Source organism: Hoplias malabaricus, chromosome 6, assembly GCF_029633855.1.
Source record: "Hoplias malabaricus isolate fHopMal1 chromosome 6, fHopMal1.hap1, whole genome shotgun sequence".
NCBI lineage: Eukaryota > Metazoa > Chordata > Actinopteri > Characiformes > Erythrinidae > Hoplias > Hoplias malabaricus.
The window spans coordinates 35,852,757-35,866,990 of record NC_089805.1 but is presented as its reverse complement, the minus strand read 5'-3'; the positions used below and the strand labels follow the sequence as shown (position 1 = coordinate 35,866,990).

General features: G+C 39.8%; 1 protein-coding gene across 2 annotated transcripts; it reads left to right on the top strand.

Moving 5' to 3' along the window:
• The first annotated feature begins 701 nt into the window (after window positions 1-701).
• On the top strand, window positions 702-4,992 carry arl4ab (ADP-ribosylation factor-like 4ab). 2 transcript variants are annotated; one of them, XM_066675342.1, is made up of 2 exons: window positions 702-975; window positions 3,034-4,992. In XM_066675342.1, the coding sequence occupies exon 2, from the start codon at window positions 3,163-3,165 to the stop codon at window positions 3,766-3,768; it is 606 nt and encodes a 201-aa protein (XP_066531439.1). In that variant the 5' UTR covers window positions 702-975; window positions 3,034-3,162; the 3' UTR covers window positions 3,769-4,992. The 2 variants fall into 2 exon arrangements, with proteins under 2 accessions (XP_066531439.1, XP_066531438.1); XM_066675341.1 differs by lacking the exon at window positions 702-975 and adding an exon at window positions 2,046-2,408.
• Window positions 4,993-14,234: the final 9,242 nt, after the last annotated feature.

Sequence of the window (14,234 nt, the reverse complement as noted above, 5' to 3'; positions counted from 1 at the left end):
TAAATAAAACATATTTGTTTTGAATGGACTCTCTTCTACAAAAATAGATAATAATAATAATAATAATAATAATAATAATATAGATATATGTTGATATGTCTTCACTGTTTTACAAGCTTTGCTAATGATTTACCTGCTGTTACAATAATTAAATTATAAATTTATATTTTATTTTCATTCACACTCACACGAAACATTGAATATATCCTATGAACATATGAATATATTGCACCAAAAATATGAATGTAATTATATTTACTTTGCCAAACAAAGTGTTTTAAGCTGTGCCCTGCTTTCTCTTTGAGACATTTAATTAAAGTTCCTTACTCTGTTTCTGGTCTTAGATCCATGCCGTTCAGGTCTAGCGCTTCATTGCTTTTGATCACAATTAAATGTTTAAGCTTTAACATTTAATATAAACAAAGATCCCCAAAAGAGCCCCTGTTTTCAAGTTGTGAATTTGAGAATGAAGATAGAAAACCCTGTGCAATCACTTTAGTGTTGAATAATCACCTATGATCAATTTTTATCTGCAAAACCAATAGTGTGTCACATCCCAGGAAACTTAATCAAGGGCTACTTTGTATGATCTGATCCGCAAATCCAATCAAAATCTGAAACTCTGCAACATAGTTCATGACCACATGGTGGAGCCCTTGGGAAGAAAAATAATAACCGATAGGGAAGATGACCATGTGTTTTCTCTTTCTAAACACTTAAATCCATGAAAATAACAGTCCGTTAAGGTAGCGTTGAAACGTAGGGGCCAGCCTAGCATTGTGTATTGGATAGAGTCAGTCATTACTGTCCTAGTCTGGACTGTTGCTGCTGCTGTTGTTTGTGGGTTTAAATATTAAAGAGCTGTTAATGGCGGTGATCCAGGTGATAGTCCAGCTCATCACCACTGTTGTGAGGAGAACTTTCTGATGAGACACGCCACTTCTGGCGTATCACTGGATGATCCATGAAAACAAAGCAAGTACTATTTTATCTCTTTTAGACATGTCTTGGATACTTTGTCATTAGCATTATCTGTAACTCAATCAGGTGATCTCTTTTGCAATTTTGACAAATCCTCTAATCATACTAATCTTGATTGAGATAGGTTTGTGGTGGTCACGTTGTGTTGAGTGGAGGATCCTTGACATTGACAATGTATACATTTTGTTTTTCTTAAAATATTTATATTTAGATATAAAAAATTGTGTTAATTTGGATTTTTGCAGTTCTGCGCATGCGCATTTTTTTCATGTGTTTTACGTGATAAATTCATATTTCTCCGGTGCATTCCACAATCTTCGTTTACTGTTATTTGCTTGAGTGTTCCAAAACTGTACACGGCGAATTAAATGTAAACTATAAAACCATTTCATAATCACCGTAACTATCTTATAAATTCTTCAATTAGAGGGGTCGCTACCAGATTTGCGCCGCTGCCCGATTTGGAGTGCGCATGCGCAGAACACAATGCGTACACATTCCGCTATTTTATTTCTTCTTCAAGGATAATTGTAAAGACTCTGCCCTCTTTGGTTGAGCGCCATGTGTGTCCCATATCGTTATTCATAATGGTTTGTTTAAACAAAACACGGATATCGTTGTAAATAAACACACTTTACAGGTACTCCAGTTGTTTCAAACTGTAAAGGACCTTGAAGAAAAGCTAATTCAGGTTTAAGCACCCAAAGTTACTCACTCTTGAGAATAAAGCTGTTATTTGCTTTGGAAAACGGTCTTTTTACTGTTATAAGTATATGCGTGAAGGTCAGCGCATGCGCCGTCCAAATCGGGTAGCGACACGCGGACTTTAGGATGTGCATATTTCCTGCTTATACTTATGTAGGCAGCCTTTTTTTGATAGTCTGCATTTAGCTTATCAGATCTACTGTTTTATTTAAACAACTGTATGTATAAAAGTATACTTAGGTGGCAGCACATTTTAACAAGGTTGCACAACTCATAAGAACACCGCGGCCGTATTAAATAGCAATCCAAAATAAATAAATAAAAACAAACATATCTTTAACAGCGACCCTGAAATGGACAAGCGGAAAAGAAGATGAATAAATGAATGAAAACATATCTTTAACACGTCTCGTGGTCCAGCATAACCTACCAAGGATCAGGTGGTCGGGGGGCGTGTCAATGACGGATAATCGACGCGAATATCCACCAATCAGGGGCCAGTTAAAAATCGCGCCAGTGTTCGGGGGAGCGGACCAATCAGCGGCGGCAGTGCGGTGGTGGTGGTGGAGCAGCAGCGTCTCTGCTGTGTCAGTCAGCGGGGAGAGGGAGAGGAGATCGCTGCTTAAATATCACTCTCTCAACAGCACCAAGGCCATTCAGAAAAACTCGGCTTCATTTCTAATGGTTTATTCCGTTGCAAGGAGAGGATACAATTGCCAGAGGTGAGTGTCAGTCTTCGTTTTTTTACGGCTCTCTCTAACCGTAGCCGGTGTACGCCTGATTTCTCTTAGGAGTTGTTTCTATGCTAAGAACCGTGAATTGAATATGGGCTCACTTGTTGGCAATGGAGAGCTGAATTCGGCTTATCTTTACGGGGATGTTTCCCTCAGAAACTCCTTTAGCAGACGGCAAGCAATCCAGCCCCATTTGCGTTCTGTACAATGCTGCTTTTTATCAACTGTAGGTTTTGTTAAACAGTGACTAAACTGATGTATTTCTTTGCCTTGAAACATCTGCGCAGCTTTTATCACCACAAATCAATGGAAGTCAGTGAAGGGAGAATGTGTTCTCGTCATTCATTTACCGATGTACTTGCAAATGAATGAGTAGCAGCCACTGACAGTATAAAGAATTAGCCTATGAAACCCTCAGTGAAACCCTGCTGATTTCCTCATCATTCATCCTCACTGACATCCAGCCAGGTTACAGCTGTGTACCTTTTTAGAATGACAAAGAGCCAGGGCCATGCCCACTTAGCAGCAGCTTTTAAAAAGCCATGAACTGTGTTTGTTACAGAGCCTTAATGCCTGGCCTCATTGCATCAGATCTCTTCTCATCTGGTTTCAGGTTATAGTGGTGGCCTCTCGAGGAGGAATGGGAGAAGCCCTGTGAATATTTTGGTGAAGCAGCAGCGGTGGCGCCCGGTCTCCTGAGCCTTCCCCTCTGCTTTCATCCCGTCCAGCGTGGCAGAACGAGATGGGGAACGGATTATCAGAACCCCACGCTGTCTTCCCTTGTTTGCCATCTTTCCAGGCACTGCACATCGTAATTCTGGGGCTGGACTGTGCTGGTAAAACCACTGTACTATACAGGCTGCGCTTCAACGAGTTCGTCAACACTGTCCCCACCAAGGGCTTCAACACAGAGAAGATCAAGGTGGCGCTGGGTGGCAAAAGCCGGACAGCGGCCTTCCACTTCTGGGACGTTGGGGGCCAGGAGAAGCTGCGTCCACTGTGGCGCTCCTACACACGCTGTGCTGATGGCCTGGTGTTCGTGGTGGACTCTGTAGATGCTGAACGTATGGAGGAGGCCAAGACTGAGCTGCACAAGATCACACGACTGCAGGAGAACCAAGGTGTGCCTGTGCTGGTGGTGGCCAACAAGCAAGACTTGCGCAGTGCTCTGTCACTCGGAGAAGTGGAAGGGCTGCTGGCATTGAATGAACTTGGTGCTCACACACCCTGGCATCTGCAGCCTGCATGTGCCATTATTGGTGAGGGTCTGCAGGAGGGTTTGGAGCGCCTCCATGGCATGATTGTCAAGCGGCGGAAGATGATGAGGCAGCAGAAAAGGAAGAGATAACTCTCAGAGTGGTGGTGTGCGTGTGAGAGAGTGATGGGGTTAGCAGGGTTCACTCACGCCTCTGGGCTGACACAGGACACCAGGCCTGCGTGAATGTGCACTGGTGGATCCATCGATTTGTGGCAGCTGAGTTTTATCAGTCTGATGGCACTGAACGAATACAGTTCCAAAGATACTGGACATCATGTTCAGCAACAAGCAGGACACTATTGACTGGTCACTGTTATGGATAGTTTTATCTGTCTGACAGAGCTGGTCGAGCATAGTTCAAAAGACACTGGACAGTGTGTTCATCAACAAGCAAACACTATTGATTTTGTCACTTTGTTACTGGTTATTGGAGGTTAAAGTCTTTGGATGGTGCCAATGACGTCATACGGAAAGAAAAAACAATGTTACGCTTAATCAATGGGCTTGAGGTTCATTGACTTCTTATGAAGGTAAAAACACTGGACAAAAACTTCTCGAAAGTGGAGCACACTGAATATTTTCTATTACCTGTTCAGACACAATGTGAACTAATGAATTGTAAGGATGGATTACCAAAGCCCTGTTCTGCTTCTGTAAGTGTTCTGAAATATCAAATGTACACTTTCAGTTGACATGTCACTCCTGATAAAAATGGGCCTTCTCCCCTTTTTATATTACCTTTGTTGCACAACAGAGTTGTGGTTGTAAGGAAAACCAGTATAAGCTTTATGAATCACCAGTATGGGAGCACACAAATGTTTTGAAATCAGTGCTAAGAGAATGGGGTATTTTCACCAGCCAAAACACCTGGAGTCTGGCACGAGGTGTTGAGAAAATGTCAGTGAGGTCAGACAAGCAGGCACAGACTGGGGGTCTTTGATACTGGCTCAGCTCAGCAGAATTTCTCCAAGGATCTACAAATTTCTCTGTCCTAGAAAACAAGTGGGTGTCATTTGTAGTTCTATACACAATGTGTGCTTCCCTGTACATTTATGCACTTTAGCAATCCCGTTTTGTAGTCTATGAACTTGTAACATGAGATTTTTGTATGGAATGTAGGAGAGAAAAAGAAAAAAAAAAAGACCTATTGCTTCAAATGAAGCGTTTTATAAGTCCTGCGTTGTTCCACATTCAAGTGTCATTTTGTCACTCGGTATGTGTGTGATGGAGGGATATTCATATTTATGTGTCAAAATTTATACACCTTGAATAAATCAACAGCGATATTCAACAACCTGGAATGTTATGAATTCTGTTGACCATTGTGCTGTGTATAATCAAGGGCCAAATACATACCACCAGAACCCACTGATAGTGCATTTACTATGAACCATTTCCTACTCTGATATTAACTAGGCTCTGGCCTGACAAGTAATTGGACATTGGCCTTTTCCACTGTGTCGTGGATGTATGGCACAGTGCCTTGTTTTAAACAGATGATCTAGTGAGCTGACGCATATGTGCCCCATTCCAAGAGGGTGGTGTCATGCAACATTAGTACTTTTACCTCTTGAGGCCTTTGTTTCTCTGTTTCTATTCTACAACATATGTGTGTGTGAAAGACTACACTTTTATTTGTTTAATTTCCAGTGAAGATGGTTATTCAGTACAGTTCATTAGGTTAACTTTAACAGCATCAGGAACAAAACAGTAACAATAACAGCAAATTTTACAGAATCTTTCATCAGTCTACCATCTGCTCTTTTGTAGCTTCCAGTCTTTTCAGGAGATTCTTTCTCTCTGATATTCATTTTAATATTAATTAAATATATAATGTGTGTATGTGTATATACACTTTGTTTTCTCTCAGTAACAGCTTCAGAAGAGCTTCACGTCCTTTCAGACCCATGGTGTCTAGTTGTCTTCTCAGATTCTCAGAATAGAATATTGGACAAAGGCACCTGTTGGATTTTATTAAATATGACAACAGTTTTAGAGATCTATCAGGTGCTTGCAAAGTAGTAGGAGTCCCATTTATCTATATTTCTAAACTCCTTGTATTTTGTGTCTCAAAAATTCCAGTTCCATCTTTGAGCAAATAGATAAATAAAGAATAGTCTCCGAATTTATATATGCATATAAAATATACGTATGAGCACATATAACACATATATATCTCCAAAAGTAGTGTATGTGAAAACAGCTTGGTGAATATTATAATAAGTGAATTAATGATGCATATTAAAAATTCAGCATATTTCACCATCTACATTCCCCTCTGTAACATGTTATTCATATGCATGAAGTACACGTTGTAAATTAGATCATTTTATATAACTCCACAGGATGACTCGTTGGTTTTGGGCCTATATTATTGAAAACAAATCAGGTGAACAGGCATGGTACAGTCTAGTTAATGAAAAACCCATGTGTTCTTTCTGTCCTCAGAAAACATGAGGAACTGTAATAAGCAGTGCAGTGTGAAGCTTCTCAAGGTCTGATTTTGGTTGGCTTTGGCAGAAGCCCCTACTGGGCCGTGTGTTGTTTTTGGAAAGGGCCTGGCATGGCCAGTTCTAGGACAAGCACAGCTTCTCTTTGAACAATGATGTGCTAACAGAAGGAGAGGGGGCTTTGCAGCAGCTGACCGATTGGAATGAGGCCTTGTTTACCCTGTTTGGTGTGTTTAGGGAAGGTAAAATATGGCACAGACAAAAGAACAGGACGACGTGAGGTCATGAAGCACCTGTAGGCCAGAGAGCTCCCCAGGCTACAGAGATAATGCAAGTGGAACTGGCATGCTTATAATTGTGGCATGGTTTAGGAAATATGCAAAGAGATTTCCTCTACAGGAGAGGCTGCAGCGTGCACGGTGGAAAACACAAGTCCTGTTTGGCACTGTTACATGGAGACCTTACAAGCACTTCAAAGAGAATCCCTAATGCAGCATCTTTGCATTTTGTAGGGCAACAACGTCAAGGCTCAGTAACGAAGTGTGGATGGCTTCAGGGGCTTCGAAGAGAGCAATATGATCCGACTGTTTGACTGTGGGCTTTGATTTATTTTGAAAACAGCACTGGAAAATTATACCTGACAACCTGCGCTTCACATGTGATGTAGATTTGCTGAGGAATTTTAATGAATCAGAACCTACAGCGTCCTTATGTTTTTATGAAAATAATCGCCCCACGTATCAGTGCTGTGTCTTTGCAGGAAGCTGGCAGTTTGCCCAAAGCCCAGTGGTTTGTTCCATTAACGTAAGGTCTCCAGCAGGGCTGGTTAGTTCCCATGCCTGGGAGGGGAAACATGCCTGGTCTATCAGGCCCTTCCTAGGGCTAATAGGTTAGCTTCAACTCTTTCAACCCCCTTCAACCCCTTTGGCTTTTTCCTGTAGCACTGTGGGCCCTGGCCTGGTCCTGGTTTTTCCTTTTGATCTTGTGATGTAATTAAGCAAGGATTAAAGGGTTTTTGTGTGGGACAGTGGAGTTTAGTCTGCAAAACACACTTCCTGTTCCTCCTGTCCCACCCCAAGAACATGCTGTCTCACAACTCCACCTTTACTCCACACCCTCAGCCCACACCATGCTGAGAAGTATATAGTGTGGCCCAGCAATCTTCTTTCAGTCATAAAAGTGCCTCTCAAATACGTCAAAAGTTGACTCACAATCATAAAGTGCCCTCCACATTGTCATTAAGGCCTTTCCAGAGGAATGTAGGCGGATCTGCTGTGTTAACCTTTTCTTTCACTGTAGATGCTGAGTGCCGTAACTAATGCAAACGATGAACAGCAGGCCTAAGCTATGAAGTTGTGTCTAATTTGACCGGGGCAGAGGAGCCTCATTTGGGTCTCTTTCCTCCACTTTACTGGCTGCATGTTGTTTTGATCAGTGGGCTCTATAGATACATTTACATGAAGGAGGAAGTATGGAGCCAGGAGGTCTGAAGAAGCATAAGACAGACGGGCTCCATGCTTTGAGACCAGGATAGGAACATTTCCTGGTTTGGGCAAATAATAATATACATAAAATAGATAACTGAACAATAATAATAACAACAATTATTTATATAACAAGAATTATACAATGATATTCTGCTAACAGTGCTTTACACAAAATTAACATAAGAAGAAACCAGAAAATCTGAGCTGAATGAAAGGATATAAAGATATCCGAATATAAATATACAAATAATATAATTTAAAGCATGAGGCTATCAGAAATGACTTTCTTCATTCATTTTTACCATTGACTCCATGTCATGTAGTCAAACAGGATACCTTCTAAGAATCTCCCCTGCACTTCTCAGAAACATTAAAATTTTCATTAATTTTCTGTAAATTCTTCATCTTGATTAGGGTCGCAGTATGTCTGGTGTCATTGGGTTCAAGGCAGAAACACAGCCTGGATAAAGCGCTAATCTATCACAGGGCATCACCCATTCACATAGTAATTCACCCTTATGGCCAATTTCACACAGCTATCTGACCTACAAAAATGAGCGCCCAGAAAAGAACATACCAAATTCCTCAGAGACAGTGACACAAGGTAAGGATCAAACCCAGGACCCCAGGACCCTGCAACTATGTGTAAGCAAGACTGCCCTTTTCACAACCGTGCAATCCATTTTGTCATTAGAAGAAATAAAGAAATAAAAAATGACATGATTAACTTGAAACAGCTTGTATTTGTTTAATCCTGGATGTTCTTTATATTATAAAGTATGCTGAACTTCAATTAACTATTGGTAAATGTGAAGAGAAGAAAGATCAGTAATTATAGACATCATTGTAAAGAGGTAAGAAATTTATTTTCCAGATTTCCTGGTGTATTTTTACATACATTATTTATCCAAATTGTAAGGTGCCTTCATTGTGGACTGAAATAAATTAATTGTGAAAACAGTTTTTCTATTTTCTACAGAAAATCATGAAATGGACACGATGCCCTGGATAAGTTATGGTTAAAGACACCAAACTTAAAGCCAAGTGTTCCCTAAGGGCATAATACACTCCCCTGCCACTGGTTTGTGTGGCACTAGAACTAATTTCTACAGTTACGGGATTTATAACTAATCATCAAACATCAGTAACTGATTTCTCAGATGTTGTCATTGATAAATGCTCTCAAATCTTTAAATCAATCTCCTGTAAAGCCTTCTCAGAAGCATAGTGTTACTGCAGCAAAGACATAAAATGTATATCCTCACACCTTTTATTCACAAAAAATAAAAAAATTGGATGAGCATATGTCCACAAACCTTTTGAACGTGTGTAATGTTCCTACTCTTAGGTAATATTTACACAGTCTAGTTTAAGTTTTACTGCTTATGGTTTTAAAATTTAATCTTATGGTCTAATGAGTTTTCTCACATACTATTAACCAGAAATGGAGTACATTACTGTAACAAATCATACATTACAGACACAGAAACCCATTAACCCTTTCTTCCAAAATTCAATTAAGCTAATATATAAACAGATTAAAAATTGCTACCTCTCCTGGTTTAAATTATTTTTAATTGTAATAATTATGATGAGGAAATCAATAATGAGGAAATCAAATAATCAATAGATTAAGTTTTTGGTGCTCACTGCTCCCAAACTGTAAAGTCTAAAGTTGAAGGGAAAGGGTGGCACAAAAATGACTCTCATTCAGATAGTAGTTAATGTGCTGAGTCCTCGGTTCCACTGAAATCTGTCTTCTCAAAGAGACAGTCATGCTTCAGATTACCATATGGTTGAAGAGGGCAGCCTATCTCTGATGCCGTGCTGCACTGCTGAGGTGTTAATGTGTGTGTGTGTCAGAGTGTGTGTATGTAGGTGTGTGTTTGGCATGAACAGACGGGCGGGGTTGGTGGGTCTGAACGAGGAGGGAAAGTAGTGAAAGATAAGTGAAGAACCCCTCCCAGTGTTTCCTGAGAATAACTGTGACTCCCACCCTGCTCTCTTCGAACTAGCTCTGGAGCATGACATCACAGGCCTTCTGCGGGCTTCTGCATTACAACCCTCCACACTCAGAGAAAACCATTCCACTAACAGTGCTCATCTTCACTGCACTTAGAACTACAAAATCTCACTCTGCCCCAGAGCTAATTAAGACTTGTACACTTCAGAGGAAATAGAACTGATGGGTAGAGCTAATTGTAAAATTACTGAAGAGTCATTTGAACTATTGTTGCAGTGTATAAGAATCAAATTGTTAATGAGAAGGTATAGTCATTACATGACTGGCCAATTATCTGAAGTGTTCCCAAAGCTAGTAGAGATACGGAAGTAAAATCAGACAAGAACTTTTTGAGTTTTGTAGTAATTCCTGCTGTCAGGGTCTGATCATTGAATATTGAAGTCCTTTTTATTTCATTTTGTACTTTAAGGGTAACATTTAATAAGTCTAAGATAGAAACCACTTAGCCATAATTGCATATTATAGCTAAGTGGCCATTAGATCATTGTTACCTACAGAGCATTGTTGTAGCCCCTGAGTCTGAAGAATGGTTGGTTATTTTGCTCACAGCAGTATTACATAATATTCTGATCTGAAGACAGACCTATCCAGTGTTTAGAGTTCATTTCAAACTGCACACATCTGTTCTTTACTGGCTAGGAAAAGTGTGGTCTGAAGGCTATGTGTATTTGGGTTAACACTGTTTCGGTCCAGTCATTCCACAACTCAGGCTCAGCTGTAAGCTACGTGTACAGAAAAGTCTTCTTTTTGTGAGATGGAAAAAGGTAAACTGTATAAGAACTGGATAAGAGGTTACAGACAATGAATGAATGAAAAATGTTCTAGTGTTCACAAACAAATTCAGTGGTACAGAGGCCTCGGTTTCGGTTTGATTATCAAATGATTTATTTTGGTTTCTTTCTTTCTATCTATCTATCTATCTATCTATCTATCTATCTATCAATCGAGAAGCGGCAGCCAAACACACAGTTTACTCTCGACCAGGAACGACCGTCCACCTGTAGAACTGCATCGGGCACTAGGCAATAGAGTGCCAATCCATATCTGGGCACACACACATTCACACATTCATTCACATACACACTCATTCACCAGGACATTTATTAGAGAAGCCAATTCACCTAACCTCCATGTTTTTTTTTTTTTGAACTGTGGGAGGAAACCGGAGACCCCGGAGGAAACCCACACAGACACGGGGAGAACATGGAAACTTCACCCAGATGGGACTTTAACCCAAGTTCCCAGTGCTGAGAGGCGAACGTGCTAACCACTATTCCACCGTGCCAACCGTTGTTTCCTTAACAACATCACATTCTTTCAGACCCACAGTGTTGTCTTTGATGAATGGACAGAGACAGTTCTGTGTTTTTTTCCTCACATCTGAAGTGTGAGAAAAGCTTTCTTCTCTCCTGCCTCTCAAAGATGAAAGCTTTAGGTGCTGCTTATATGATAATGACATGTTTGTTGCTCTGACAGGTTTTTGTTTGTCTCATTTCCTGTGTTTAATGGCTGTTTTAAATGAACATTATATTAATGAATTCCCACTCTACTGTGGAAGCTTTATTTGCAAAGATTTCACTGAGTAGTATATCACTTGTTTGCAGTCTAAAGGCAGAATAACAGATGGAAATGGTGATTACTCTTACTTTTTGTTCGCTTATACTTTTCTCATGAATGAAGCTAAATGGTGAACTAGGCATAGAGGATATTCTCTTTCTGTTGACTTATGCTGGACAGGAAGTAACCACCTTGTCCGTTTCCTCAACTACAATGATTAGAGGTCAGAGTTCACCAGATTTCTGAAACTTTTAAGTAGTGTGCATAAGAAAAAGCGACCTGTGAATGACAATTACTTACAGTATACATTTCAAGAATTTTTGCCTGTATTTTTCACCTTTAAAGATCCTGAAAGGCACTCTCTGTAGGCCAGCTAGATTTCAGCAGAGAGCTTGAATTCAGACAAGTAAACCTTCCTATTGTGTTCACATCTACAACACTAGAACTCCAGCAGGTATCAGTGGACTCACTTAGAATTTGGTATTCATGTGAGAGAGAGGGGAAGCAAATGAAGAAAAATAAAAAGAGAAAGGGAGAGAATGTGTGTGAGTGCATCCCTCAGTGTCTCTGACAGTTCAAAGCCATGCTGCACTTTAAGGCAGTTCTCAGTGGAACCTCAGAAGTATTCAGTTTGATCATCTTCTTTGACTGTCCTTCAGACAAGGTCAAGTGAAACTGTGATTCCAAACAACTGCCAGGTTTAATTCAGAGCGAGTGTGTTAATAAGAGACCCAAATGAACTTCAGGTTGGATTAGAGTAACCTGGATTCAAAGTATATTCTTCTGAACCACATGTTAGCCTTTATAAATTATGCACTAGTGGGAGGGTGCAGTCTCATTGTGTAACTTGCTCTGAAGTGAAAAACTGTGTCTGACTGGCTCTGCTGTAATTAATTGGTATAAATGTTAGCGGTGGATAGGTTTTTAATGAGCACTAATCCTTAGCTTGCGTGACTTTAATGTTGGATTGGCTTTGTTCTGTGAGCTCCCTGATAGCATTGAACTCTTTGACATTACAAAGCAAAATGAACAGCATTAAAGCATAGTAGTGCAAAGTTTCTGCTTATGTATTTTATTAGCTTTTCTTAACATTAGCACCACTTTAACTTGATCAAAACAGAGTAAAATATGAACAGAATACAAATAAATAATACAGTGTATGAGGCATTGTTGGAAATCTCATTACTCTCTCAGTGTGCTCTAGTGTTTATAATGGGCATCTAGTTGGCCAGGGACAGCATATTTATTTGAGAGTAAACTCTCAGAATATAGGATCCTTGAAAAGGGGAGGACAAGGGGGTGGGGGTGGGGGTGTAGTGGATACAGGAACTACTCCTTTGTGTGTAATCGTTTTGTTAGCATAGAGGGTGGAGATGTCCTAGCTTCCTGTCTTGGTCTTGTGATGGCAGGACATGACTGCAGACAAGGGGCACCATGTTTGCTCATGAAGACAGAAAAGGAGAGAGGAGTTTTCTCTAAAAGAAAGTTAACCCAAAATTCCTGTAGCTGACAGATTACTTTAATGTAATAGTAACGTTTCTATATGAGCATACCCTGGGCTTTGAAGACAATAGCACTACAATAATCTCTAACATTGTATAATGACTACTTTATGTTTACATGTAAATAGTTTTGTCAAACCCTCTTATGTAGCGTGACTTATAATAATTCAGAAGTTTTATCTGGTATACTGTGATATTCCTGCTCAAGATAATGTCATTTTTCTGTTGCATGGCACCTACTCTACTTGACTCTAATCTCAGCTCTACTTGCTTTTTGGTCTCTGGTACCTATTTTGTTTTTCACTACAATGCATATTACAATATTTGTACTGTACATTTATCAGCAATAGTAAAATAATGTGAATGATTTTTTTACACTCTAAGGCAATCTAATAGTTAATGAAAGGTCTGTAGTACAGTGGAATTATTTGGCAAATGTAAAAAAAGAGAGGGAAATAACTGGGGAAGAGTGCTGTAACACTTTTGGTTAAACTTCAGCAATATCCATACATGCTTTCTCAGAAATGACCCTACCTGTCAGTCAAATCTTACATAACCTATATTTAAACGCCCTCTCTTTCTCCACATGGACAATTTCACTTGGCATCCACTGCCAGGCACAGAGGGAATTGCGTCCTGTCATCTGCTGTATTAAATATTCAGACATTTAAACAAACAGCTGGGTCTGATGTAGTACAAGTTGCTCTGCATAGGAGTTCTATGACTGCCCTGTTCTTTTCCTCTCCAGCTTCACTGTGCCAGACTCTATCCAAAACAACACTGATCTGCCCTCCTAACACTTGTGTCTGGGAAATTATTTAACAACCCTTGGTTCTCATGGCTCCTGCTCACTGAGCTGGAGAAACCCAGGCCTTGCAGTGTTTTGCTATCAGTGTGAGTTACACAACACTGTTGGCATAGCACTGGAACAGATCTGTGTGAAAAACACAGCGTGGGGATCAGACTTGTTCCTGTGGGAGAATGAGCACCACTGGAAACACACACAGAGACACCAGACACCACCATCTTAGATCTGTTCTTTGGCTATATTCTGTCACAGAATTTTGCACCATTGTTCACTTTTACTGTCCTTTTGGTGATATGATTATTATTATTATTATTATTATTATTATTATTATTATTATTTTAATTTATCTATGCAGCAACACAATGGCAGCAAACTAACATCAATGTAAATGTACTTTAGTGCTTGTTTTTTCATCAAGCTGAATAGTCTGCAGCTTCTGTTGTACAAAAATAGCATTTATTTATCTGCATGGTCCTACAAACAAGCGGTGGATCTCCAAATAATACTTTCCATTAAATATCATATCCTAATATAAAAGTACATTTGTCATCTACCTTAAAAAATACAAGAATACGAGATAACAGTCTAATGGATGAAAGATTTTGCCTATTTGTCAGGTCCTTTACAATATCAGAAACATAAAGATTTTTGACCACGTTAATGGTGGATATGTGAATGGTTGCTAAGGAGAAAATGCAGATGTTCTGGAAAAATGAGGACAGCATCAGA